We start from the raw sequence: 27,961 nt of genomic DNA on the forward strand, positions 1-27,961 counted from the left end.
GGTATTAAAGGATCAGGTTGACAAGTGCCTGCCTTGCATTCAGAGAAGTTTGTGGTATTATCACTCCATACTTAGAATTACCTAAGAGGTTCCAGGGAGATTAGGCAAGTTGATTTTATTCTTAGGCATATTAATTTAGGAATTTGACTGGAAACTTTCTTCCCCTTTTCCTAAAAGCAAATATCTAAAGTTGATCCTTTTTAAATCCTGAAGAATTCATTTTCCTCAAATTTCTTAGAATCACAGGCAAAGTGCAAATCCTGAGTAGTTTTGATGAATGGATTAGAAAGAGAAAGGATTAATAAAACCCCACACATTTTATTGAGTAAGCCTGTGCCTAATGATTACATGCAGTGTGACTTGGGCATAGCTACCAGTTTCAAATATTTGTTGATGGTCTACCATGTACTGAGTCTATTTTCGTCTCTGGAGATAAAACAGTGAATAAGACAGATTAATTCCTGCTGTCACTCATTTAAATTTTAGTTGGAAGGGCAAATGATAAACTAGAGTACAAATAAAAATATAACATGTCAGTTAGGGAGGGAATAGAGAGTGGGGTGGGGAGGGAGCCACAAGTACTAATTCATAACAGGTAGTTAGAGAAGAAAGGACTTCTGAGAAGATGACATTTGAACAGAGAACTGGTGAGTCATCTGTGGTAACTGTATTCCAGGCTGAAGAACATCAAAGGCAAAGAATCCGAGGGGCAGCATGATTGGCATGTTCAAGAGCAGCAAGAAGACTGTTGTGGCTACATCAAAGAGCCAGGGAGGCGCTGTAGGTGATAACATGGGTATGCAGGGGAATCATGTTGGTCTTTATAGACCACTGTATGAATTTGGCTCGCTCTCTCTCTCTCTCTCTCTCTCTCTCTCTCTCTCTCTCTCTCTTTTTTTCCTGAGTAAGAGGAATTCATTGGAGAGTCTGAGCAGAGGAGTGACATGGTCAGGCTCACGTTTTGCCTCGTACATGGTGGGAGGGAGAGTGTGGAGAAGATTATTTTGGGAATACAAATGGGATATCATGGAGGTGTGGACCAGGAGTGGCAGTGATAAGAACTGTCAGATTCTGGACATATTCTGAGATGAAGTTGACATGATTTGTGGCTGAACTGAATGTGTAGTGTGAAAGAAAGACAGGAGTTAAAGGGGACTTCAAGGTATTTGCCACTTGGTGCTCAGAGAATGGACACTTACTTGGACAGTACTTCTAGAGGAATGTGGTTTGGGATTATGGCAAGAATGAGGGCATGAGGAGGCAGGATATGCACAGAAGGGGGATTTGAGTGGCTTGTTTTTCAGTGCATAATTATAAACTGTTTTGGTTTGACCTACCTACTTGGTGCCTTGGGTCTGTAATGGCATTTGAGAAGCCTCAAAGCAAACCAAAGCATTTCCCCTGGAATCCTGAAGGCAGCTCTGCTTCCTCCTCCTCCAGGATGAGAAGGATAGAGAAGAATAAACATTTAAACAGCTGGCAGGCGGGCCAAGAAGTGGGAGCTCCTTTCTCTGGAAGAGTGAGGGGCAACTTCAAATTGGCAAAATTATGAAGGTTGGGGAAAAAGAATCCACATATTTGTTCACCATCTTCTCAACATCAGAATTAATGTGGCTGAGCTTAAAGGACAGGTGTTTAGATAGTGAGAAGGGATTTCTATTTTGCACAGAAGATAATAAATTTATAGAACTATGCACCCAAGGATAATATAAATTGAATATATAAATATATTTGAAAAAAGATTTAGAAAATTCAAGCTGATGTATGTATAACAAATTATTATATAACTAGAAATTCAGTTATATTTGCTCAAAATTTACTGTGTCTACTTTGTGTATATTATGATACTAACAGTTATAGGGGATATAGTAAGAATAAATACAGTTCCTGTGCTTGGGAGTTTATAATCAATAGGAATGACAACATATATATAAGTACATGTATCCAAACTTCTTTATAGGCACTATGTAGATTGATCATTAATGGACTCTCCCGGTTACCACAGCCTTAGCCCTGAACCTTTTCACATCCATCCAACTCCGACAATTGGATCATCCACCTGACTTGCTTTGGCCCATGGAATGTTAGCAAATGAGACACAGGTAGGGGCTTGAAAAGCACCTGCGTTTCCTCTTGCCCTCTTGCATGATTCAGCATGTTCTCTTTTTTATCTCTTCCTTATCATGAGAACATGCCCAGGCTAACTTGGGGCAGATGTGTGAGAGATATGTGGGGAAGATCCAAAGTAACAGCCAGCTGACACCCAAATATGTGAATCGCTCAGCCAAGATCAGCAGAAGTGCCTGCCCAATGCACACTGGAGCTGCAGATGCATTGAATGGCTCTGGTTTCAACCAGAAGAGCTACCCAGCTGACCCCCAAACTTATAAGGGAGAGTAAATGACCACTGTTTTAAGCCACAGTTTCAGGATGATTTTTTAATGAAGCATCATGGTGGCAACAGGTGACTGATAGAAGCGCTCAAGTATCTTTGCAATGTGGCTCCTCCTTGCCTTCCAGCTTCTTGTCTCACCATCCCAATGCACTTTGTACTTCAGGCAACTGGTTCACCTGAATTCTTGAACTGGGACGTGGTCTCCCATGCCTTTCTATGTGCTATTCTCTACTTCTGAAGTGCTCTTCCTGCTGTCTCTGCCTGGACAACTGCCTTTCCTTTCAAGCCCAACTCCTCTGGAAAGTTAAGCCCCAGGCTGGTTCCGTGCTGTTTCCCTGTGCCTCTGTGAACATCTCTAGCACAGAATTCACACACATTATTTGAGTTAAGTATGCTAAGTGTTCTCTGTTTCCCATATGCAGAAGCTTCTGGAAGGCAGGGACTGAGAGTTCTCTATATCCTGAATACATTGTTTGACACAAAAGAGAATCTTCACCCACACTTGTGAACTTATTAAGGACACTTCTTAACCTTAATGTCACAGAGTCCTAAGTTTCATTGAGAAAGGAAAAATGACTGCCAGACCAGGGGAGGCTTCACAGAAGAGGCAGAATTTGAAATGCTCTTTAGTTTTAATGGGTGAAGAGTATTTGAGATATGGAAAAGAGCATTTCAGCCAGAAATAACAGCAGTAGACACTGGCAAAGTGGTACTCTAGTGGTTCAAGTGTCCAGTATTATTGCTGTGGAGAATTCATGAGCAGGTACTGTAAGAAAGAGAGCTGTTTTGTGGGACCTTTGATAGCACATTAAAGTATTTGGGTTTACTTTGCAGGGGAATGAAACCATAAAGAACTATATTTTTAAGGGTTACTTTGGAAGCAGCGTAGAGGGTATACTGCGGGTAGGAAAGGAAGAGGTTGTATATCTAGAATCACCCCTTGGCTTTGGAGCAATTCAGACAGAAGGTAATGGTGGTAGTGGGAATGTGTAGGGATATAGAAGACATAGTAACAAAACTTGGGAGTTGAAGAAGGGAAGATAATTGAAGATGGCTCTTACATTTTTCTCCTAGTGCCTAGGAAAGGAACAGGCTAGACGGTGAAGTTGAGTTTGGACATACTGGCTTCAAGACATATATAGGTGGAGATCTCTAATAGGCATGTGAAATGTGGACCTGGAGCTCAGGTTGGAACCAGCATATTTGGGAATCTTTTGTTTATAAAGAATCTTCAAAGAAATGAGAACCAGGGATATGAGAAGTGCAGGGGAAGAGCCAGACATAATGCCTTTACTCCTAGGACAAGAAGAGAAAGAGGAATCTGCAAAGCTGTTTAAGTCAGCTTTTTCGTGGCTATGACTAGAGGACCCGACCAGCACAATTATAGAGGAGGAAAAGTTTATTCAAAGGCTCATGGTTTGAGAGGTCTTAGTCCATAGAAGGTTGGCTCCATTCCTCGGGGACTTGAGGTGAGGCTGAACATCATGGTAGGAGAGAGGGGCGGAGGAAAGCAGCTCACATGGTGACCAGGAGGCAGGGAGAGACTCCACTGTCCAGATATAAATATATACACAAAGCCACGCCCTAATCCCCACCTCCTCTGGCCACACCCTGCCACTTCAGTTACCACTCAGTTAATCCCTATCAGGGGATTAATTCACTGATTGGGTTAAGACTCTCACAACCCAATCATTTCTCCTCTGAACCGTCTTGCATTGTTTCACATGTGAACTTTTGGGGGACACTGAACATCCACACCATAACAGAGTCAGTGATAGAAGAAACTAATCAGATAAGAGAAAGTGGTGGACAGTGCAAATAAGGTTCCTAAGAGTGAGATGAGGTACCAATTTCAGATGAAGAGAGGCAGATGGGAATGAGGACTGAGAAGGGGCTAGAGGATTTGAATGTTAAGATGGATGTTCTGGGCTATCATTATGGGTTTTGAAGTCAGATTTTAAGGATTAAGTTGGGATAAACAAAGTAGAGGCAGAGACCATAGGTTCTATGAAGTTTTATAAATAGGAGAGAGAGAGAGAGAGAGAGAGAGAGAGAGAGAGAGAGAGAGAGAGAGAGAGAGAGAGAGAGATGAAGTAGTAGCTGAGGGTTGAGAAAAGATTTGGGCATTTATGTAGATAAATGGGTGAGAGTGAGGATGAGGTTGAAATAATGAATGACTCAAAAGTTCCCAGAGGAGAAGGTAGAAGGTAGAATTGAGAGCATATAGGAAGGAGCTTGTGGGGCACCTGCATTTCTTTTTCTGAGATGGGAAATAAAGGAGGAGCATTTATCTTCTACCATTATGGGGAATAACCATGGCTCCCTTCAGCTCACATTTGGGCTGTGCTCCCAGAAACAAAATTTCAGTCTAGGTGATCAGCAACTTGATGTAGAATGGCAATTGTTAGTTTTAAACTTGGTATCTTAGAGGTCAAAAGCATTTTAAAAATGTAGTGTGAGCATATTAGTCTCTTCAATAACCCATTTGCTTATATAACCAAGAAATATTAAACTGCTAAGAGGTAAAACCCAAAATGTATGTTCAGAATTTTCTAAGGGTGAGAAACTAAGCAGTTGATATTTATCAAATGCTGTTTATCCTGTTGACAACAAGTGTTTCTTATCTCTCCAAAACTTAGGGGTAGTAGAAATGAATAGTAACTTTAGTGTATAAAGATACAACCTTTGTATACTCTTCATTTGGCAATAGTATGTTATAAAATAGAAAAACATTTCACAGGTAGTTTAAAAAATAGGCCTATACCTGTGTATATAAATATTTGCTTGCTCATGTAATTAAGTCTGCAATAAATACATACACATGAAAATATTTATACTAAAATGATAGAAATTTATAGTTAAAATTTTATTTATCAAAATTCTGTTTAATGCAGTTTATGTTTTTATGACAAAAAAAGACTTTCCAGAACTGACCTTTGAACTGTCTTTATATAAGGAACATTTGCAATGGGGCTTCTCAGGGCTATGTTGGTTTGCTTTAAGGTAGCTCTGATACTGTGAGTTGATGTTAGAAAATGTTTCATTAAAATATTTCGGTGACCTACTATTTTTTTTTTTTTGACTAGAGATGCCAAGATGTGGGTGCAAAAAGTCTAAGGACAAACAAGTCTGATGTAGGTGGTTGGACATTCTTGAGTTGCTTTCATGTCTTCTTGGCAGGAAGTGAATGTCCATCCCCCGCCTGTCCTTTGTCTCCGCCTTTTGCCCTCACATGCTGCAGCTGATGTTCCCTAAGGACAGATGGGGGAATTGAGGGTGTGTGGTCTCTGCTGGATTGAGGAGCCACCCTGATCTTTTGGATCATGCCTGTTCTCAACAATCTCCTGTTCTTGATGGGGTCTGGAGAGGGAAGAAATACTGTCCCCACACTCCCAACTGTTGGCCCCAGTCCATCACAGATTCTAAAACATACTATTGATGAGGAAGCCTCCAAGTCTGAACTTTGGTTTGAGTGGTTAAGAATGAAGTCAATTTTCTTTTGATCTATTTGATCTTTACAAAACACCCTAAGGGAAACACCTTTAATACTGGAGCCCCAATAATAATATTATGATTTAGATATGAGGTGTCCACCAAAAGCTCATATGTGAGACAAGGCAAGAATGTTCAGAGGTGAAATGATTGGGTTATGAGAGATGTAACCCAATCAATAGCTTAATTCATTGATATGGATTAACTGGGTAGTAACTGCATGCAGGTAGGGTGTGGCTGGAGGAGGTAGGTCAGTGGGGGTGTGTATCTGGGGTATATATTTTGTTCCTGGTGAGTGCCATTCCCTTTGCTTCCTGAGTGCCCTGTCCTGGGCTGCTTTCACACCCTTCCACCGTCATGTTCTGCCTCACGGGGGCCTAGAGCTATGGAGTTGGCCATCTATGGACTGAACCTCTGAAATTGTGAGCCTCAAGTAAACTTTTTATTCTCTATATTGTTCTCGTCAGGTCTTTTGGTCACAGTGGTGAAAAAGCTGACTACAACATAAGAAAACTAAAAATTAAGAAAATTTTTTTTTTTTTTTTGTTGAGGAAATACCTTGATGTCACAAACATGATGCAAGTAATTCTTCTTTTCCTAAATACCGTTACTTAAACTATTTAGTAGACTCTGGATTCTTTGGATATAAAGCCAAATGTAAGCAAAAATAGAAGAAAAAGGAAAAAAAATTGTGTGTAGATACTAGGATATGGAAATTATTTGTGGACATATATAATTCTTGGTAAAAATTTCAAGGAAATCTATTTTTTCCCCCCAATAGTGTGCATGAGGCTAAGGAGGAGAGGAAGGCCACTTTCTGGGGACTTCTCAAGGGTAGACATCTAATTGGATGACTGGTGTCAAAAAGCCTTTCTGCTCCTACTTTCTATCAGTCTTCCTAGGAACTGACATGGAACCTAAGGGAGGGACTTCTCTCTCTTTTTTCCCCCCAGTTCCCAGGCCTCGTCTCTGTTTCCTCTAGTCCTTTTGGATTCCCTCATTACTTAAGACTATTAAGTCAAACACTTTCTCTCTATTCCTATATGTGAGGGAGGTTAAGACCTCAATTACAAACTATACATCTGGAAACTCTGCCAAAATATGATCATTAATCATCTAAATTCTGATGGTTTGTTAAAGATATGAAGGTCTCATGACTTTGGGGTATGTTCTTGTTATTTTGAATTTTTTTGTATATATATCCACCTATGTAGATGTATGTTCATGCCTAGTTATTTGAATTGTCTATAGTGCTCCCTTGACACTTTAGTGATTCTTCATCACCTTCAGATAAAGTCCCAGCTCTTTAGCATAATTAAAATTCTCTTTCCCTCCTTCTTTGTCTTGTTAACCCTTCCTCTCTTTATGGGTTCAGCTCAGGACTCATCATTTACAGGAAATGTCTGAGGTTCCAGAATGTAAACAGGCATCTCCAGTTCTTGATGGGGTCTGGACATACTCATGTATATGCTCATGTATAATTTAGCATTTACTGACTCATTAGTTCAGCAAATATTTATTGAGCACCTATATTTATTAACCAGCACTATGAGCTCCACTAGGTCAGGGCAGTCTTATAAAATAGACCTCAACAAATATTTATTCAACTAAAATAGACGTGTATATGTATATTTTTAGTTTTAGGAAAAGGCTTCGTTGGATACTATGAATGAGATTGCTGTTAGGCAGTTGGAGTTACAATCAGAATAACTTGTCATAGGTGGTGATTAAGAGCCTACATGCCAGAGCCAAATTACCTGGGTTCCAATCTTGGCTCCTCTGTTTGCTTGCTTTGTGACACCTGGCTCATCATCTGCTGTCCTTGGGTCTCATAGATAACATGCCATGTCACTGCTGTAGCTGCTTGACAAGGTTACTGAGAGGATTAAATGAGGAGGGTACAAGGAAATGTATTGTAAAATTCACAGTGCTGTATTTATCATTTATTTATTTGGATTAACCTTCTCAATTTCATCCTTGAGTGTGCTTCTAAAACTTTAATGAATATATAAGTCACCTAGGGATCTGTTTAAAATGCAGTTTCTCATTCCATAAGTCTGGGTTGGAGCATGAATTTCTGCATTTCCAACAAGCTCTTGGGGGTACTAATGCCCTGGTCCACAGACCACACTTGTGTCTAATATAGACCCACGAATTTCAAACCTTACTGTGCATCAGGGTCCCCTGGAGGGTTTATTTAAAACATGATTGTTGGACTATACCTCTGCTTCCATAAGTCGAGGGTGGGGCTAACTAAGGATTTGCTTTTCTAAGAAATTCCCAGGTGATGTTAATACTGCTAATTTGGGAACCTCATACTTTGGGAACCACTGATCTAGAAAACAGATGATTGTTTTACTTGGAGGGCAAATTACTTTGCTATGCTACAGAAAAACAGGAATTAGAGACTTCAGACTTAGATTCTTCTAGTTCTGGTGCCTAAACACATTTAATATTATTTTTAACAACAAGGGGCTCTAACATGTCTCTATAGGCTTTGCATTGCCCTAAACCTGCCACATCTGGAGTCCCAATCTAACCCTGAAACCCCTGACAAGGATTACTCTTAGAGCCAATGGGATTCTGGCTCTTAACTAGACATCCTCCTAGAGAAAGGTGAAAAAGAGAATGCTGGTAGATTTCTGGATCTGTACAGAAACCCTTGGAGGACAGGCATGAGTTATATGACTCCTTAGGGCTTACTCACAGCAGATTTTTTCAAGAGTGAGTGAGTGTGTGTGTGTGTGTGTGTGTGTGAAACTTGTTCTTAATTAAAGCAATTATTAGAAAAAGGTCAAATCAAAATATACTGAACTGTATCTTCAGAAGTTTATTGGTACTCTCTGTTACTTTCAGTGGAGAGATGTTGGTAGCATGTTCTGGAAAAATTCATGCCCTCTTATGTCAGCCTAGTACTGTTAGGCTAGGCAGCCTCTTCTGTCCAAGGGAGAAAAGTGAAAAGCCCATGGAACATAGTCAGACTTGCTCATCCTGGAAATGAACCAGACCTTTATACTCAACACTTAATGTCCCTTCTTCTATAGGATAGTGTGCTGTCTTCTGGGAGTGAGTTGAGGAATGGGTCTTATCCCTGAGATGTTCATGGTTTTAAGAGAGATGAGGATTTATGTGAACAGTTACATTTTAAGCAGAATGGAACAACTGAGATGTTAACATACTACTAATGTGAAAGGGGAATGCAAACAAGGATACGTTTTGCATGAGGAAGTTGGATTTGACATGTGGACTGAGACCTTGAAAATTAAAGGATTTAGATGGAGGACCATTCAGGTAATTATCACCATGTACTTACTGTACTGAGCCTAGATGTAAAACTTCCCACTTACTGTACCTTGCAAGGGTTATTTTTCCTCAAATCAGTGATATATAATTCAGAAAAATGGAAATGAACTTTATCAATGGAAATGTTTATAATATTTCATTGCAGAAAAGGTCAATGATTACTTAGATACGTTTTAGATTTCTGTGCCAAGATTGAACCAAGAACCAGTGAAATTTTGGTTGTTGACCAGATGACTGGTTTTGCTGTTGGCACGGTCAGCACAATTCTAAAAGAGAATTCAAGGCTGACTATAGTTTGAAGACCAATGACTTCCAAAGGCACCCTTCAACTTTGGAGGACATTGCTGTGAATTATTTCTCTTTCTTACAGAGCCCTATAGATTTCTTATGGTAAGAAAGCTGGACAAGACGAAAGAAGTCGTGATCTACTGAGGTCCAGTTTTAAGTTTGATGGAGCCCAAGCCTGTTCTTTTGCTCACCTGCCATCACACATGCTTTGAGACCTCCCCGGACTGTTTACTTGAAAGTTCCTCTTCCTCAACTGTTTAGTTTCTTCCCTGTTGGCATCCTTAAGTCCTTATCGACTTGAAACCCATCCCTTCAGTCACTCTCTTGCCACTTGACCACTTTATTTTTCTTTCCTGACCTTTTGTCCTTCTCTGGCACTTGTCCACCAAATCCTCAACCCTAGATCAATCCAACATCTGATGATTATCTGTCTTTATCCCTTTACTTTAAACATGTACTACTACGCTTAGGTGTGTTTCTCCTAAGATACCTATAAACTGCTTTTTTGTTTGTGTTTGTTTGGTACTGATAATTGAACCCAGGGGTGCTCTACCACTGAGTTACATCCCCAGCCCTTTTTCCTTTTTATTTTGAGGCAGGATCTTGCTAAGGGTTTCATTAGGTTGTTGAGGCTGGTCTCAAATTTTGATCCTCCTGCCCCAGCCTCCAGAATCTCTGGGATTACTGGCATGCTCTACTGTGCCTTGCCTTTGTTTTTACTCCAATTGAGGATACGTAGTTTTAAAATTGAAGTTGGTGAGTTTAACTTGTTTATAGTTACTGTGAGTACTGATTTATTTGAACATATTTATAGCATTTTTTAAGAAAAAAATTTATAATGTTTTTCTCTTTCTTTATTCAGTGCTGGGGCTTAAACCCAGAGGCCCTTTGCCACTGAGCTGCATCCCTATCCCTTTTTATATTTTTATTTTGAGACAGGGTCTCACTAAGTTACTTAGGGCCTCACTAAGTTGCTGAGACTGGCCTCAAACATGAGATCCTCCTGCCTCAGCCTCCAGAGTCACTGGGATTATAGGCATGTTCCACCGTGCCAGGCATGTTTTTCATTTTTTAACATCAATTAATTATTCTTTAGAATTATTTTTCTTCACCTTTGTGTCAAAAATTTACATTCTTTATTCGTTACCTTTGGCTTCTCAGCAGATGTACTTAACAAGCCTAAAATTGATAAATATTTCTATACTTCCTTAGGATATTGTACACCCAATAGAATTCTTGAACTCTGGCCACTCCATCCTGTATTCCATATTATTGGTGTCTAGAATTTTAGCTCCACCTGTATTTAATCCTCCCATTAGTCACTGTTATTTAAATAAAATCTAATTTTATATTTGCATATAGAAAAGTAAATAGATCATTGTTATAAAATTTGAAACACTTTCAAAAAGGGAGCATAATCCATGTAACAACCACATAGATCCAGAAATAGACTGTTACTGGAACCCAGAAGTAATCGCTTCCTAACTTCTAAATTCTGTCATTATTATTATTATTATTATAATTATTTGGTACTGGGGATTGAACCCAGGGGTGTTTAACCACTGAGCCCAAGCCTAGCTCCCCTCACCCCCTTTAATATTTTACTAGAGAAAGGGTCTCACTGAATTGCTAAGTGCCTTGATAAGTTACTGAGGCTGGCTTTGAACTCGAAATCCTCCTGCCTCAGGCTACCAAGCTGCTGGGATTACAAGTGTGTGCCACCGCGCATGGCAAACTTTGGTGAACATTGATTAATTAATTTGCCTGTTTTTAACTTTATATGGACATTTACATCTGGATTATTTCCCTCACTATTATTTTTGTGAGATTGATAGAAGTTGTTGGAATCACTGAGACATTTAACATTGGATCTGGAATGTCCCTCAAAAGCTCATCTGTTGAAGGCTTGGTCCCCTATGCAGTAATGTTCAGAGGTGGGACTCATGGGAAGTAGTAGTTTGTTCATTCCCCTAGCTGTAAAATGATCCATTGTATGAACATATGTGCTTATTTATCTATTCTTCTATTGATGGACATTCAAGTTGTTTTTAGTTTGTTTGTTTTGAATAGCCTTCTATGAACATTGCATATGTCTTTTCCCATTTCTGTGTTAAGTATCTTAAGTACAAGTTCATAGTGTACTTACTTCTGTTGAGTGTACCTAGGAGTAGAATTGCTGAGATATGCAATTTACATTCTCATCAATAGTGTATAAGAATTCTAGTTTTGTGAAGTGCCTTTGAAATCCTTGCTGTGGTTTGTATTTTATTTTGAGATAAAAGTCTCCCTGAATTGTGCAGGCTGGTCTTGAATTTATGATCCTCCTGCCTCAGCTTCCTGGGTAACTGGGGTTACAGGCATGCACCAACCACCATGCCTGGCTTAAGTTAAATTTAAATAGTCCTATGTGGTAAATGGCTACTGTATTAGATAGTGTAGTTCTGCAGTCAATTTTAACTGCCTAAGCAGCTCATGGGGCACCTTGGATATATGTAGTGGTCTTCATTACAATACCCTTCTTTGGGCAGTCCATATCTGTTATCCTATAACTCTTGACCCCAGCCTCAGCATCTACGCTCTATTCTCTCAGGCCACCGTAATAGCAATTGGAGTTGGCTTTACTTTTCTTCTCTGATTACACTCAGCTATCTATTGCATATTTTTTGCAGTATTATCTGATTGTTCATGGAGAGGGGATATGTACTTCTCAAGCTGCTTGTCATTTATCTTCTGCTGTCACCACCCTGGAGACTTCCATTGCTAGTAGTAGCGGTTCCATAGTGTTACATTTAACGATTACTTCCTAATCTTATACTATATGACTCTGGAAAGTTTTGACTTTATTGATCGTTGTTTCCTTTGTCTCTCCACTTGACATCTTCCATAGCTCCATGGTTTTCTTTCTACCTGTATTGATTCTCTCTTCCTGACTCCTTCTAGAATATCTCTTATGCTCCCCCGCTTTCCAACTAGCAAAGAAGATTTAGTCCTTAGTATTATTTTCTCACTCTATCTGTATTCCCAGAGTGACTTCATTAAAATTTTGGGCTTCAAATATATTTTATAAATTCCAAAATTTGTGACTCCCATTTTTGAAACATTAACCGGTGTGTTCTCAGTGTTTCCTGTTCTCCATTTGATTTGTACTTGTTATGGTTTGGATCTGGAATGTCCCCTAAAAGCTTATGTGTTGAAGGCTTGGTCCCCTATGCAGTAATGTTCGGAGGTGGGGCTCATGGGAAGTGACTGGGTCATGAGGGCTCTGACCTTATCAGTGGATTAAGCCATTGATGGATTCATAATTTGATGACACTGTTGGGAGGTGGTGGAAACTGTAGGAGGTGAGACTTAATTGGAGGAATCAGGGTGTGTCCTTCAGGGGAATATCATGTTCCTTGCTGTATCTCTCTACTTCCCACCTGCTATGAGGTGAATAACCTTTCTCTGCTTCCCACCGTGATGCTCTCCTCTGTCTCAACACAGGCCTTATAGTGATGGGGCCAAGTGACCATGGGCTGAAATCTTTGAAACCATGAGCCAAAGTAAATCTTCCTTCCTTTGAAGTTGCTTATGTTGGGCATTTTGTCACAGTGACAGAAAGCTGGCTAAATTACCACTCATTCTTGTAAAAATAAAAAGCATCAACAAAAAGCAAAATACAAAGCAGCAGGTTTTATAGGGTTCACAAAGTTCAGGGAGAAGGTTAAAAAATTTCAGAGAAGAAATTGCTGCATGATGTATCTAGGCAGACTGTTGGCTTAATGTTCCCCTGATTTGTCTCTAAAATAATTGTAGGGGACTGCAGATGGTACACTGGTATAAGGTGCAGTCTTAGATGTTTTTTGATTTATTTTATTTGTTTATTTATTGGCAAATAAAAATTATATTTGTGACATAAAAATTACATTTTTTGAAAAAAATATTTACTGTTGCATATTAGTTATACAGAACAGTAGGTTTCATTGTGACATATTTGTGCATGCATATAACATAATTTGGTCAATATTATTCTCCAGTACCACCTCTCTTATCCTCCCCTCCTCCAGCCCCTGCACCTTTCCTTTGCCCTAATGATTTCTCTTCTACTTTTATGACACCCTTTCCTCCTTCTTTTTTTTTTTTCATTTTTTTTATGCTTTCCAAATATGAGAGAAAATAATGATACCTGTCTGAGTCTGGCTTATTTCATTTAACATGATACTCTCCAGTTCCATCCACTTTCCTGCAGATGATGTATTTTATTCTTCTTTATGGCACAGCATCATTTCACACTGAGGAAAGTACCATATCAAGACATTCTTCCTCCTTATCAATCTATTTAATCCTTCAACACAAATGGGCTGCTCATCTGCCATTTATATATATATATATATATATATATATATATATATATATATATATATATATATATATATATATACATCTCACATTTTCTTTATCCATTAATCTATTGATAGACATCTAGGCTGATTTCATAACTTGGCCATTTTGAATTATGCTGCAATAAAGATGGGTATGCACATATCCCTAAAGTATGCTGGCTTTAATTATTTTGGCTCAATACTGAGAAGTGGTGTAGCTGGATCATATGGCAGTTCAATTTTTATTTTTTTGAGGACCCTCCCATACTGATTTCCATAGTGTCTCTACTAATTTACATTCCTACAGTGTATAAACAATAAACTATTCTACAAATGATGCTTTAATAAATGTATTGTACATTTTAAAGTGGCTATATCAGGCTAATAACATAAGCATTACCTCACATCATCTTTATTATTATTACTTTGGAATGAAAACTTTGGTCTATTTTTCAGGTAAATAATAAGTGGCAGAACTGCTACTAGACCTCAGGCCATTCAGAAATGCTATACCTGCTGCTAACAACCCAAGACATAATAAAGTAGTAATCCTCCCTTAAATTTGACTTACTTTAAGGAATCTAAGAATATGAATGAATAGGAAATTTCAAGAGATTTCAGTTATATTTATTGTTGCAACTGGTCTATAATGGTGTAACATCTTACGTGTTTCAACTAAAGCCGAAAATATATACCTCATAAACTTAAGAAAATTTTCTTCTAGTAATCATTTTAATTGCGTGTATATGGAAAGGAAACTATTAAGAGACACTTTGAAACTCTTTTTATTTAACCCTAGTCTACTTTTAGCCAATATTTATGGGAACCAACATTATCCCTTCTCAGTAACTACATTTTCCTGTTTCCTCCAAGGGTCATGTGAAAGACTATGTATAATCCAGAAGAGATATTTCTACGGTGGAAAAAAAAAGAAAAAACCCCATATTTAAGTCAATTCAAGTCTTTTCCTGACGTCTAGGCTGAATCTAGGACACATCTGGACATTGGGAAACATCCAACTTTGACTTTTCCAGTTTGCAGCAGAACATTTAGTAAATAAAAGAATAAGGAATTCATCCTAATTGTGTGTATGTTTTAAAAATGTCAACAGCATTTCAGTGGGGCTGGTATCCCCACAGCACAACCCTTGTTTCTTGCCCCATGTCAGACTTGCCCCATGTTGGCCAAGGAGACTGACATTCAAAGGGTGTGGTTTTTGAGGTTGCCACATGTCTTGCCATGACTTAAAATAACTTCTCTGGCTGCCAGATGGCTTGAGGAAGCACCAGACACAGAATCCGTTGACTTCAAAACTTGGTGCCTTAGGACTGGAGGCTCTTTCAGGGTCCTTAACTTTCTGTTTTTAAATAGTTTGACCATTTCAGGCCCTAAGGCAAGATCTTGTTCTTCTTTACTTCTTCCATCAGTGAAAGCAGAAAGTGAGAATTAATTTCAGGCACAGAAAGTGAATGTTGACCTTTCATTGTTCCTTTGAGAACATCCATCTTTCTCCAAATCTTTCATTTTCAGCTTAACTTCTCTTGGATACTGTATGCATATGAGGTGTGGAGAAAACCCATGGGGAAACTATTCTGAGAGGCTACCAATAGACCTGTTCTGGCAGGGATGGAGGAAGAAACATCAGATATGCTCATCAAGTCCAATTCCCTCCTGGGTGCAGATACATAAAGTGCAATTTTTGAATAATAATATCTGGAAAATGAGAGAAAAATAATCATCTTAAAAGAAAAGTCAGATAACATTATTTAGAGAGGGGAAAGAATTTTTTTTCATTTATAGAAGGAAGAATGAAATAAATTGGCTTAAAAAGAGACAAATAAATACATAGCAAGGAGACTTTCTTCATCAAATATTTACTGAGCACCTACTATGCACCAGAGAAAGTAATAGATTCTGGAGATATGATAGTGGATTAGAGATGTTCTTTAGCTTCATGGATTTCTTAGTCTAGTGGGAGGGCACAACAAGCTACCTAACCCAGTGTTGGCTTCATTTTCAAAGATCCTGTTACAAAACAAAAGAAAACAAAAATTCAGTTCTGATTTTTTAAAAAAATATTTTCTCACCCTTGGATCGTTGGCTGCCAAATACAATTGTGGTGGAGGAAGACAGCTTTTATATAAGACGGTTGGATAGCTGCCCACCTCCTGGCTTTGCATAGATATCATTTCTCATATCTCACCATCTGATGATTTATTGGCTTACATTGGTCTCCCCCTATAGATTGTGAGTCCCTTAAAGTCAAGGATTTGACTTGACTTAATAGTCTCTGTTTGGGCCCAGCATAGTTCTAGGATGAGTAAATAAAATAATCAAGACAGATGAGTAAAAGAAATGAATGTTTGCACAGCATCATTTCACATTGAGGAAAGTACCATATCAAGACATTTTCCTCCTTATCAATCTATTTAATCCTTCAACACAAATGGGCTGTGCATCTGCCATGTACAGACTTTGCATCTGTCATAGAACTTGGTAGAGAGCAAGCTAGACAAAGCACTGGCTCTTGTGGAGTCTGATGGAGGAAGACAGCTTTTATATAAGTAATACATAAATGCATACTTCTTAATTCTATCAAAATATAGGTAAAATGTTAGATGATTTTTTTCTGAAGATGGCAGGGAAATTTTATATTTTGCTAGTTTTTGGATGCCTATAAGAAATGTCTTGTATTTTCTCCCACTCTCCCTTCCTATCCACCTGTAATAATTAAGTGTTAAGCACAATTTCTATAGAGAAAATGGCATAACATAATGTTCATTCTAGATATTTTAACTGCTCGGCTTGGTTCAATTGTTAACAGCAAAATCCGATTTTTGTTAAACACATTGATTAGTGGTACTTGCATTTTCCCCAAGGTTGTCTCACAGTTGTTCTGGTGTTATCTAGTGAGTCAGAACTCATTTTTTCAGAGAAGCTTTGGGGCTCTAAAAAATTGCCAACACCTATAGTCAGATGTGTATGTTCCTGTCCATTAAGGGTATGAAAGGACAGATAGATATGATATAGAGGTAGAAAATAAGAACAACAGTCATTTTTGGTTCTCTCCAAATGTCAGGAATACTACTCCTAGAAACTTATGAAATTATTATGAAATATATATGTGCATGTACCTAGACATAGATATATTCACTACAGATTTAGCAAAATAAACTTTCAGCATTAGAGGTGAACAATGGAGGAGCAAACTGATCCCCTTATATAGTAGGTCAATACGCTACTATTAAATTTGTTTCATAGTTCCCTTTGTAGTTTCTGGATATAAAACAGAAGCCTCCCCACCAGCATTCTTTTCTGTTCCTTTCTCTCTTTTCTCTTTTCTACTTTGATTTCTTTTTTCTAAGTGCTACCATGTGGGCCTCTGAGTTGTACTGCTAATACTAACAGTGCATGTAACATCAGCAGTAAACCAGTATGGAGGTGAGAGGGCATGGGACATGGTATGGTGGTCCTGGATAATACTAGTCACAGGTATTTTATTTCTCAGGTCAAATAAACTAAAATTGTCTGTTAAAAAAGTTTTTTTTTTTTCTGCTGTTGCTTAATATTATACTTTTTAAAATGAAAACATGATCTCTTTAGTCCTAGTCTGATGTTGAATTGCTTACCACTCTAATCAAAACATGGGGGCTCAGTTGATAAGAAGAAGACAATTAAGAAAGACAGAATAAAAGAAATGGAAAAAAAATAGAAGTACTGACAGCTTCAACACTAAACTAGATCACTTCCCCAAATGAGTGTCCATCTGTGTTCACCTTGTCAGTTACAGATAAGAGCCACTTTAGAACCATGTGTAGGAGGTACTTCATGTGCTCTGAACCAGGCATCCTGAGCAGGGGTGATTCTACCCCAAGGGGCCTTTTTATATGTGAAGCATGGACATATGAGCAGCATGCAAACAGATACACAGCATAACGATGGTACTAGAATTCCACGTGGAGGAAGTAATTAGGAAAAATGTCTGGAAAGGTACTTTGCTGAGAAGGAAATAATGAAAATAAATAATGGAGGAACACTGCCCTCAGTGGTATCTTTATGCTGGGTAAAGGAGATCATTTACTTCTGGATGAAGTTTCTTTTCCTTTTTCTCCTTCTCCTTCTCCCCCCCACTCCTTTTCCTCCTCCTCCTCCTCCTCTTTTTTCTTTTTCTTCTTTTATTTTTCCTTGGTACTGGGGATTGAACTCAGGGGGGATTTACTGTCCAGCTACAACCCCAGTCCTTGTTTGTTTTCTTTTTCTTTTGAGACAGGGTCTCACCAAGTTGCTGAGATTGACCTTCACCTTGAACTTTTGATCCTCCTGCCTCAGCCACCCAAGTCTCTGGGATTATAGGCGTGCACCACCACAAAGGTTTGGGGGAGCAGGATGAAGCTTCTTAATCTCAAAGAACCTGATATTTATGCTACAACATCAACTATGAAATGACCTGTATGGGATAAAGCCAAAATGGTAGCATGGCTTATAAATGATGGATGATTGATAGGTTTCTCAAGAGCTGTTGTAATTCCAACAAATGTAGGCCTCAACAGAAAATTTGTATTGAAAAAAAAAAAAAGAAATGATGGTAGGCAAATCCTTTTTTTGGTTTATTTATAGAATCTGTAGTCCTTATGTGTTCATGTACAATAGAAATTCTCTCAACTGACCCTCACTTAATTGGCTTGCCAGATTTACAGAGATTACGCACATCTCCTGTGAGACCTCTTCACTGAGGACCATGGCACTTTGGATGCTGTAGGCTAGTAGGCTACTCACTATTGTACCCCATGCTCTGTTTTTTATATGACTTATATGCTTACTAAGAGTCAGCTTGGTTTGTTCCCCAACCTGTGCACACCAGTTTCATTTGTTACTGTACTTAGTTATTATTGAATGAAATATCAAGTATGTCTATGAATACAGAAGGAAAGAGGACTATGGCTTCTACAAAACCCAAGTTGAATGCATTAGATAGAGTCAAAACGGAGAATTCTAGTTTAAATTGAGAGTATTCAAACAGTATGCTTGTCCTTAGCCATATCAATTCCAGGCACAGAGTAGAGAGAGCTGTGAATTAAGCCAGGTTTGAGGTTCTGCCAGAGGATTATGAAGGAGGGAGAGAAGATATAGGGAATTATAAATGTATACAGGTCAGCGAGTTTAGCGATGGTTATTGAACTTTAAGCTGCATAAAAAGGAAACATGAGAACATGAAGGATGTGAGAGACTTTGAGAAGATGATAGGCTTAGTCAACTGGAGAGCACTTGGGTAATCGAGTGATCTGGAATTCTGGAGGTTGTGACTAGAGAATGAAATGTTTGAAATTAATAAATTAAGATAATGGTAATGACGAGGGGGAGTTGGCAGAAGCAGACTGCTGTGCAATTTAGTACTGGCAAGTTAGTAAGTGCCAGAGGGGTTCAGAGGATAGAGGACGTTGTCCAGGTTGGGTAAAGTGTCGTGGAGGAATGGGGTTTACATCTGAGTGTAAAAGGCTGAAAAGTCAGCTTGGGATAGACAGAGAAAGAGGTTTCAGGTAGTGGGCCACAGAATGAGTAAAGGCCAAATGGCAGGGAGAAGCATGATGTGTTTTTTTGTGTTTGTTTAGTTTTTCTTTCTTGGTACTGGGGAGCATACCCAGGGCCTTGCACCCACAAGATAGGGTCTCACTAAACTGTCCAGGTTGGCCTCGAACTTGTGATCCTCCTGCTTCAGTCCCTTGAGTAGCTAGGATTACAAGTGTGTGCCACTGTGCCGGGTACATGGTGTTTTTTTTTGATGTCAGTACCTTTATGAGGTATGGCAACCTCAGACTGTGACAGTTTTGTTGAGATGCTGGATAGAGGGTTGTTGAGATGCTGGATAGAGGGTTGTTGCCTTTTTACTTTTCTGTAAAAAAGTAATTATTGTTTGGTGGCTGTCTTTTAGAATTCTCTCAATGGCCTGATCTTTATTCACATTATCCTTTGGGTCAGAATTCATTCTTGCATGAAGTTTTAGGCTGTGAGAAATTGCCTACATTTGTAAACATCCATAAACAGTCAAACACGGGCTGGGGATGTGGCTCAAACGGTAGTGCGCTCGCCTGGCATGCGTGCAGCCGGGGTTCAATCCTCAGCACCACACACAAACAAAGATGTTGTGTCTGCCGAAAACTAAAAAAAAAAAAAAATATTAAAATTCTCTCTCTCTCAAAAAAAAAAGGAAATTAAAAAAAACCAGTCAAACACATTAAAATACAAAAGGGAAGATGGAAATAGATGAGAAAGTTAGAAAACAAAATTTGAGTGTGTACCCAAGTTCACTTGGAGGCTGCATTCTTAGATTCTTGTGTCTGGTAAATCTCAGATTCTTTATCTTTGAACATTGATCTTAGGACTTTTTATCTTAGAATGTCACCCCTTCACATTTATGATTTTTCCCCTCATAGATCCAAAAGTAAACTGAGTTAATTCACGTCCACTTCCCTTTCACTTTCCATTTAGTATTTATTGATTTGAGAAGAGATACTGAACTATCACAAGTACCCATATACGGAGAAAGTTTGACTAGGGTCTTCTATCTCTTTAGCTAGATCAACAATGGAAAGAGAAGTTATTAGAAGGCTGCTAGGTGAGGGGTGTTCAGAACAAGGGTCATTTTTTTAGATAAAACAAAATTTATTGATATCAAAATTTATTGATAAATATTCACGCTATGAATGCCCAAGGCATCTATCTCCAAAAGAGTTTTCCTGTTACTCCCGATCATTTATTTTCAATTAGGGTCCTTGTAGGCAAGAGGTGGCATACTTAATTTTTCTTGAAGAGACATCAATTAAGGGATTTTTAAAATAGGTTATAGGAGCTGATGACAAAGCACCTAGGGGACTAGTTATGTTGGGAAGCTGTTACCCATCTTAGACCTGAAGGGACAAGGAGAGTAAGTTGGTGTTGGAGAACCCAGCAAGAGCTGTGGTTAGAGAGAGAGGTATCCAACAGAGGCTGCAGCTATAAGTAGAGGATTATTATCTCTGCCAAACCTAGTGAGTCAGGGAAAGAATAGACAGAATAAACACTTCAGTCTCTCTCTCTCTCAGCACCCCCACCCCCCGCCCCCTTTTTCATCCTCCAGTCTCTTCCCATTGGTGGAACCCAACTGGAAGCTGGGAGGCAAGAGAGTCAGCTGATAAGGTCCAAAGTGGTCAACTCCTACAACACAACCATGAATAGAAAAGTTAAGAACGGATCTGGAGAGAGGAAAAGAGAACAAACAGAATCCTACTTTTTTTTTTTTAAACTCTTTAATCCTTCAGAAGTCTACACGCTTTTACTTTTTCCCAAGAGTAGCACTTTATTACAATTCTGGAAAGTTAAAATTCTGAATTTTTTTGTTTTGTTATTAATCCATGTAGAGTTGTGGAGATGACTCAGTAAATAGAATGTACTGGAAAACAGTGAATGGCAGGTGGAAGTCAAAACATCATGTTTATGATTGGTCAAATTTGGTTGGAGGAAGAGCTTGGTGTGAGAAATCTACCACTGAGCTCAGAATTCTTCAGTCTTTTTCATCCCATCTCAAATGACACAAAACCATATGGTGGAGAGTCTGTTCCTGCAGGAGACTAGGGGTGTGTGTGTGTGTGTGTGTGTGTGTGTGTGTGTAAGGGGCAGGCATGCCCACTAGGTCAAAGCTGTTGAGTCTTGAGTCTGGCATGTGTCCTTTGAGGTCAGCTTATGCCTACCAGCAAGGTTTTCCACTGTTTTTGGAGTAGTGTGAATTAAGAGCATTGGAGGGCAATGACTTTTCTCTTTCACATTTTCTCATTCATTGGTTCATTCAACTTCTACATGTTTTCCGAAGTTAGGCACACTACAAATGGGACTGCAAAAATGAATGGGATGTGATTTCTCTCTAGCATCAGTGTTACCAAATACTAAGAACACTTAATAGTGACTGCAGATGTTCCTTATGGCAGGATGTTCTTTTCATTTGTTATGAAATGTTCACTGCTGCCATATAACAAATACTTCTATGAACCTTATTTTACAGATGAAGAAACTGGACTTGCTCAAAGTCACAGAAACTAGTTAGAGGCAGAGCTAGGATTCAAAATGTAGTTAGTTTAGCTCCAGAGCTGGTGTTCTTAACTTTTTCCCAGGTCCCAGGCCAGTGCTCAAGAGAGGCCTGTGAACAAAAACTACAGTGTAATGAATGAGGTAAGTGCTACTGGAGAGGCTGTACCATGTGCAGAGGGAGCTGAGGAAGGAGTGACTCAACAGGCCTGTGTATAGGACATTGGTGCAATTTCCCTTGCTCACTGCCAGAAATGAACAGAATGGAGTCTTTCGAGGGTGTGCGTTATTACTACTATGCATGGATTCAGATATAGAGGTCAATTTATATTGCCCCCATGACCCTCCCAAAGATAACAACACTTAAAATAATTTCTTCCACATCCTGGACCCCCTCCAAGAGTTTTGTTCCAGCTTTTGGACAAGGGAGAAACAGGAAGAGGATGTGCTAATGTTCCCTGACTAGAGAACTGACTTGGAATTTGGAATGCTTTGTAATTAAAATCATCATTAAGTTTCTATTGTCCTAAAGTACATATGTGTGTCAACTGTATTTTATATTCAATAGTATAAATTGCTATCTGTAATCACTAGCACCAGCTGTGAGAATGGTGAAATCTTAACATTTTCATAGTTTGTAGGTTTATGTCAACTGAAGATGATTTATTTCTTTATTAATATTCTTCACCTCAAATACATTTTTTTGCTGTGACAATAATAATTTAAGCAGTAAATCACCATTTCTGCTAATAACACAAAACAAATTCACTTCTATTTCATCAAACTTGGTAGAAATTATTTCAATTTGGCTCCCTTAACTGATTTATATTTTAACCTATCTTTGATATATTGAATACCCACACATTTGGTTCTTATATTTCTTGATGTTAAAGTAAATATCATTACATCTATTTGGGCAGACGGGGTACTCTAAACAGGTGCTGCCTGCCGCTGCCAAGTGATGGTTTATTCATGCCAGGATATTCAACACATCCTGTAGTTTAGTGTAAACACCAGGTGGGATTCTAATCCATTCAACACAGAGCCCCTTGTTCATCCTTCCTCAGTGAATGAAAACCTAAGGGAAACCCCTGCCTGCTTAGGGATTCTCTACACCTTTAGAAGTCACTGAATCTCACTCACTCCGAAACAACTTACAAAGAGGGTGGATCAGTTACCCCTAGTCTGCTCTACCAGTAACCTATTTCTTGCATGGTCTCAGAAATTCTCAGTGAAGTCCCTGTCTGACATGTAACATTTCTCATGCCAGTTTACTCTTTTTAGGGTTTTAGGGTTGGAGAAATACTCCCTTCTGTCCAAGGTTGAAACTACTTAGGAGCTTTGAGTCCTTGACTCAGGACCAGATCATCCTCTTATTAGTGATAGAGAAAGACAGTGAGAAGAGGTGATCCCCACCATGATGGGGTATCCTTTAGGTCTTATGGTCATCAAGGCAGAGTCTTTGGTTTCTGGGGTGAGAGTTGCCACTTTTGGACCCAAGCAGCACCATCATCAGGGGAGTTTCCAAGGAAGAAGGACATCTCTGCTTACTGATTTGACCAGGTATTGTCGCACAGAGGTGCAAAGGCACTGGAGTTCTGCTTCTACAGCCTTTCATTTCTTAGATGTAACAAGAAATTGGTATTAGGTGAGATAGGAGAAACCATCTATCTTGTTGAAACTGCTGTTGTTTAGGGTCTTTGTCAAGCAGTCAGGTAGGTAGTCTGATAAATGGAGTAAAATATCCTTCCTTGGAGGTCTGGACATTATAATTGCAAGAGAAGAGGCTATGTCTTTTGATAACTTATCCATCACTCAAAGGAATAATCTTGACTATCGACAACTGTGACAAACAAATGGATGTCCCCCAATATTGATTCTCTTTTCTATAGTCATAAAATTCTGAATATGTAGATGGGACCAGCCATGAAGCTCTGATTGATAAGATATTAAACAATATTGATTAATGAGATTTAAACAGAAATAACACCATTTCTGGGTTGCTCCCTGAAAGGGAGGGGCAGGCCATATGGATTCAGGACCCATATAGGTCCAAGGATGGCAGAGTTGCCTTACAGAGGCACCTGGGTTCCTGGCCCTTGGCCTGCCACACCAGTCCTGGACTGCTCAGTTCAAGACTGCTGGGTGAGATAGGTAGGAAAAGCCATCGATTATGTATAAACTACTGTTATTTGGGGTCTCTGTCAAGCAGTCAGGCCCCTATCCTGAGTCAGCGACTTGGGTTTTTAGTAGAACAGAGTCAATTTTGGTTGAGAACATTGCCCCACTCCTCCAGCTCTTCTGTCTTCAATAGCCTTACTTCTCTCAGAGACAGCTTCCGGGGACTCTCTGGGGCTTCCATTTAGGGTGCTGTCTTTTGGGGACTCTATAAAGAAAGAAAGGACTGTGATATTTAGACTTTTCACTTACAGTCACAAATCCTGCCCGCAAACCGTCACTCCTTTCAGCATTGTCGGAGATCTCTGGCATGCCCCAGGGCTGACATCTGAACGAGGAAGGGTGTTTCTCAGACATGACTCTAGTGTTTGAATTTGTTGCTAGGACATCTGTGGAATTTCCATATTCTATCTTAGGAAAGAAATATCATTTTTCTTTGATGGTACATGCTTCAGCTAGAAATACAAGGAAAGCACTGTTTGCGGTGGCATTTTGGCAGAACTCTGAAGTGTGGCCTGGATCTGGGAACCCATAATCCAAGAATAAGGCACCATTGACGTACAAAATTGTTGAATTTGGATAGAAGCTAGGTTCAGCTATGCTTATGAAGCTACTGTCTTGTGGGGTCAAAGGAGCTTATTTTTTGAGCAAGTGTGTTTCACTGTTTTCAGGCAACTACCAAAATAATTATTTCCTGTGTGGGTCAGCAGGAGTGAGGTAATCCCAGGGAAAATGTTCCATTGTGCTTGCTGGGCTGGGCAGTGCAGTGGCTCCAGACATTCTCTTAAAGTAACAGTAATTCCTAATTGCATTGAATGCATATATCCTTGGGAGGGAAGTTTATTTTTCCATTTGATACTTCCAGGATTTTGTGATAGACATCAAATGAGAATATGCAACTACATACACATATATGCACACATACATTAACTCTTCCGGGGGTGCCCTTATCATGTTGGTTCATTTCAATAGTGAATAGATGTTTTAGAGAGATAATTCTATATGAACCAAAATAATGCTTTCTGCCTCAATCAGTGTAAAAGTAGAAACTTACCTTCTATTTGTTCATCTTGAGACACTTGAGGGGGTGCTTTATTTGCTTCTCCTTCCCAACACTTACTAATGGGTCTATCACTGAATACAATTTTCATTAATCATTTGTTCAATTAATGAATGGAAGGAAATGAATCCCAGGAAGGAGATTAATACCTTGAAACCCAGCCAGGCATGGTGGCACACACTTGTAATCCCAGCTATTTGGAAGTTGAGGCTGGAGGATTGCATGTTTGAGGCCAGTCAGGGCAACTTAGTGAGACCCTGTCTCAAAGTAAAAACAGTAAATAAATAAAAAGAGCTAGGGATGTATCCTGATGGTAGATCTTCCCTGGGTTCAAACTCCAGTGAAACAAAAGAAAAAACAAAAGCTGACCTTTCCTAGTACTGTGACATTGAGACAAGAGTTTGACAGAAGGAGCCCCTCGCTAGCCAGCACTAACACATCTCTGAGGAAACAAACTCTGCGATTCCAAAGATTAAACAACTCCGCTTCAAACTGCCATCCATCCTGGAATCAGAGAAGTAGGCATGGGATTATCCACACCAGTTGTGAGATCCTGGCACTGCAAGTAGAGTGAATTGTGGCAGCTGGAATAACAGGTGGCAGACAATCAAACTAGGTCAAATGGGATACCACCTCTGGTCCACAAAGTAGAGGGATTTTTTGAATATACACCATGTAATACTTCACTCTGCTTGCCTTGCATGACTGCTGGGGTAGAGGAGCTTAGAGTGTACATTATAGATTATAAAGCTGCATATTATAAGAGGGAGTGCTCATTACTAATCAATCCACTTACCAAATTTTTGTGGAGTGCCTACTTTGTACCAGCCCATATTGGTGCTGGAGTGCAGAGGTAAACAAGACAGACTTTGCCCGCACTATTAAGAAGCGTAGCTTCTACCAGAGGAAATAGAAACACAAACCAGTATATAAAATAATTACAAATTCTGGCCATTTGTGAAAAATAAACTGGATATTGATGTAGGGAATAAATAGAAGTTCACAGGGTAGACTTGTCAGGAGGAGGAGTGAGCCTTGGGAAATAATTGGGAAAGGGAAGATAATTCCACACAGAGGGAAGAATTCATGTTAAGGACATGTGGCCTAAAAGAAGTGGTATTTTAGAGGATGAACAAAGCAAAACAAAACAAAATAGTCATGAGTCTGCAGCAGAATAAGTGAGGGGAGAATCGCCTTAATTAGCAAAAGTCCTTCTAGGATTTTTGGATCCTCTGGATGCAATTTGCAAAAGTGGATGTTGAGTGTTTGAAGGATTGACAGGAGGCTTTACTCTCCACACCAAGAGGTCTGAGCTCGAGTGTAGACCTTGCTCCCACTGTATGGATAAGGCCTCATCTCAGCTTTTCTATATTCCACCCTGCTGAGTAAAGTAGAATGGAAAGTTGAACTTCATCTAAAATGCAAGAGAAAAGCAAGTACTGTACAGGGGGAAACTGTGGAGCTTATGATTCTGCAGGAAAGGAGAAAAATCAAGGCTGGGAATGGCCATCCACACCAATTTGTATTTGGAACTGAAATTAAAGAGAATACCGATATTGACATCTATGATGTTCTTTTCGTTTTCTGCTCCTTGATTTTTCAGTATATAAACCATCTGGGAACTGTTCTCTCTTTGGGAGTCATTAAGATGTCAACTTCCAGTGCTGAAACTATGGAATAGAGTGCTTGTGTATGTTTGTGTTTATCATCTACATGCAGGTAGATGAAATGCTGAATGCAGCTAGATGTACTGACTTACCCAGGGGTACTAACTAGGAGACCTATGCAAATGTGGTTGGGAAAAAAATTCTATCTTCATTTTTACTGTCCTTTCTAACTTAGACTTAACATTACAATGATATATTTGGGCAATGAACCACAGTTATTTTAGCAGTGCTTGTGACTTTGTCATCAATAGAAATCACAGATATATATTTTTATATCGCATTATAGTTTTTTTGTAGTTATCTCAAATACTAACTTATGCTTATCACTATTTCAGAATTACAGAATTTATCATGCCATAGCTCTATATTATTATTTTATGTGTTAGTAAACATGTTTATTACTATATCATGAAGAATATATTGTAGTGCTTATGAATTATGTAAGGAAAATCACATTAGAGAAGTAAAAAACAAGAAATAAAAGAAATAAAATCAATATAGGGTATGCTAATAAGCAAATTATCACTGCATGCAAGAGAAGTTCACCCTTTCTGGACACCTCTGGAAGAATGTAGGAACATGTACAGAGATGCTCCATCCAAGGGCATCTATGCACCTGCTCCTACCACCTCTGGCCGGGAGCTGCTCCTGGGTAAGTTAGTTCCCCATCACTTGTGGCCTTTTTGAGCAACAGGACTGAGCATTACTATTATATTATATATTTTTTTATTTCTCTAAGCCTTTTTTAATACTTTTATTGGTGTATTATAATTACACATAATAGTGGAATTCATTGTTACATATTGATAGAGGCACATAATATAACAATATAATTCAACCAGCATCATTCTCCAGTATTTCCCCCTTTTCTCCCTTCCTCCTGCCCTCTGGTCCCTATTTTCTACTCTACCGATCTACCTTTATTTTCCAGTTTCCTCTTTAGCTTCCACATATAAGAGAAAACATGACCCTTGGTTTTCTGGGTTTGACTTATTTTTATTAACACAATGTTTTCAAATTCCATTCATTTTCCTGCAAAAGACATAATTTCATTCTTTTTTATGGCTGAGTAAAACTCAATTTTTTTACGTATACCACATATTCTTTATTCGTTCATCCATTGATAGACTCTTCAGCTGGTTCCATACTTTGGCTATTGTGA

General features: G+C 39.0%; 1 protein-coding gene across 2 annotated transcripts in view; it reads left to right on the plus strand.

Moving 5' to 3' along the window:
• The first annotated feature begins 562 nt into the window (after positions 1 to 562).
• The window catches only part of Cd28 (CD28 molecule), a 78,063-nt gene continuing 50,664 nt past the window's right edge, over positions 563 to 27,961 (plus strand). Inside the window, exon 1 of one of the 2 annotated variants that reach the window (XM_046463131.2) lies at positions 563 to 647. In XM_046463131.2, the coding sequence (XP_046319087.1) occupies positions 626 to 647 (22 nt within the window). In that variant the 5' untranslated portion in view covers positions 563 to 625. Of the gene's footprint in view, positions 648 to 691; positions 797 to 27,961 lie in introns of those variants that run through there. The other variant, XM_058578164.1, reaches the window with a different exon arrangement.

The sequence above is a fragment of the Marmota monax genome, unplaced genomic scaffold (genome assembly GCF_021218885.2).
Source record: "Marmota monax isolate L192 unplaced genomic scaffold, Marmota_monax_Labrador192_F-V1.1 WCK01_AAM20220418_F8-fsc00095, whole genome shotgun sequence".
NCBI lineage: Eukaryota > Metazoa > Chordata > Mammalia > Rodentia > Sciuridae > Marmota > Marmota monax.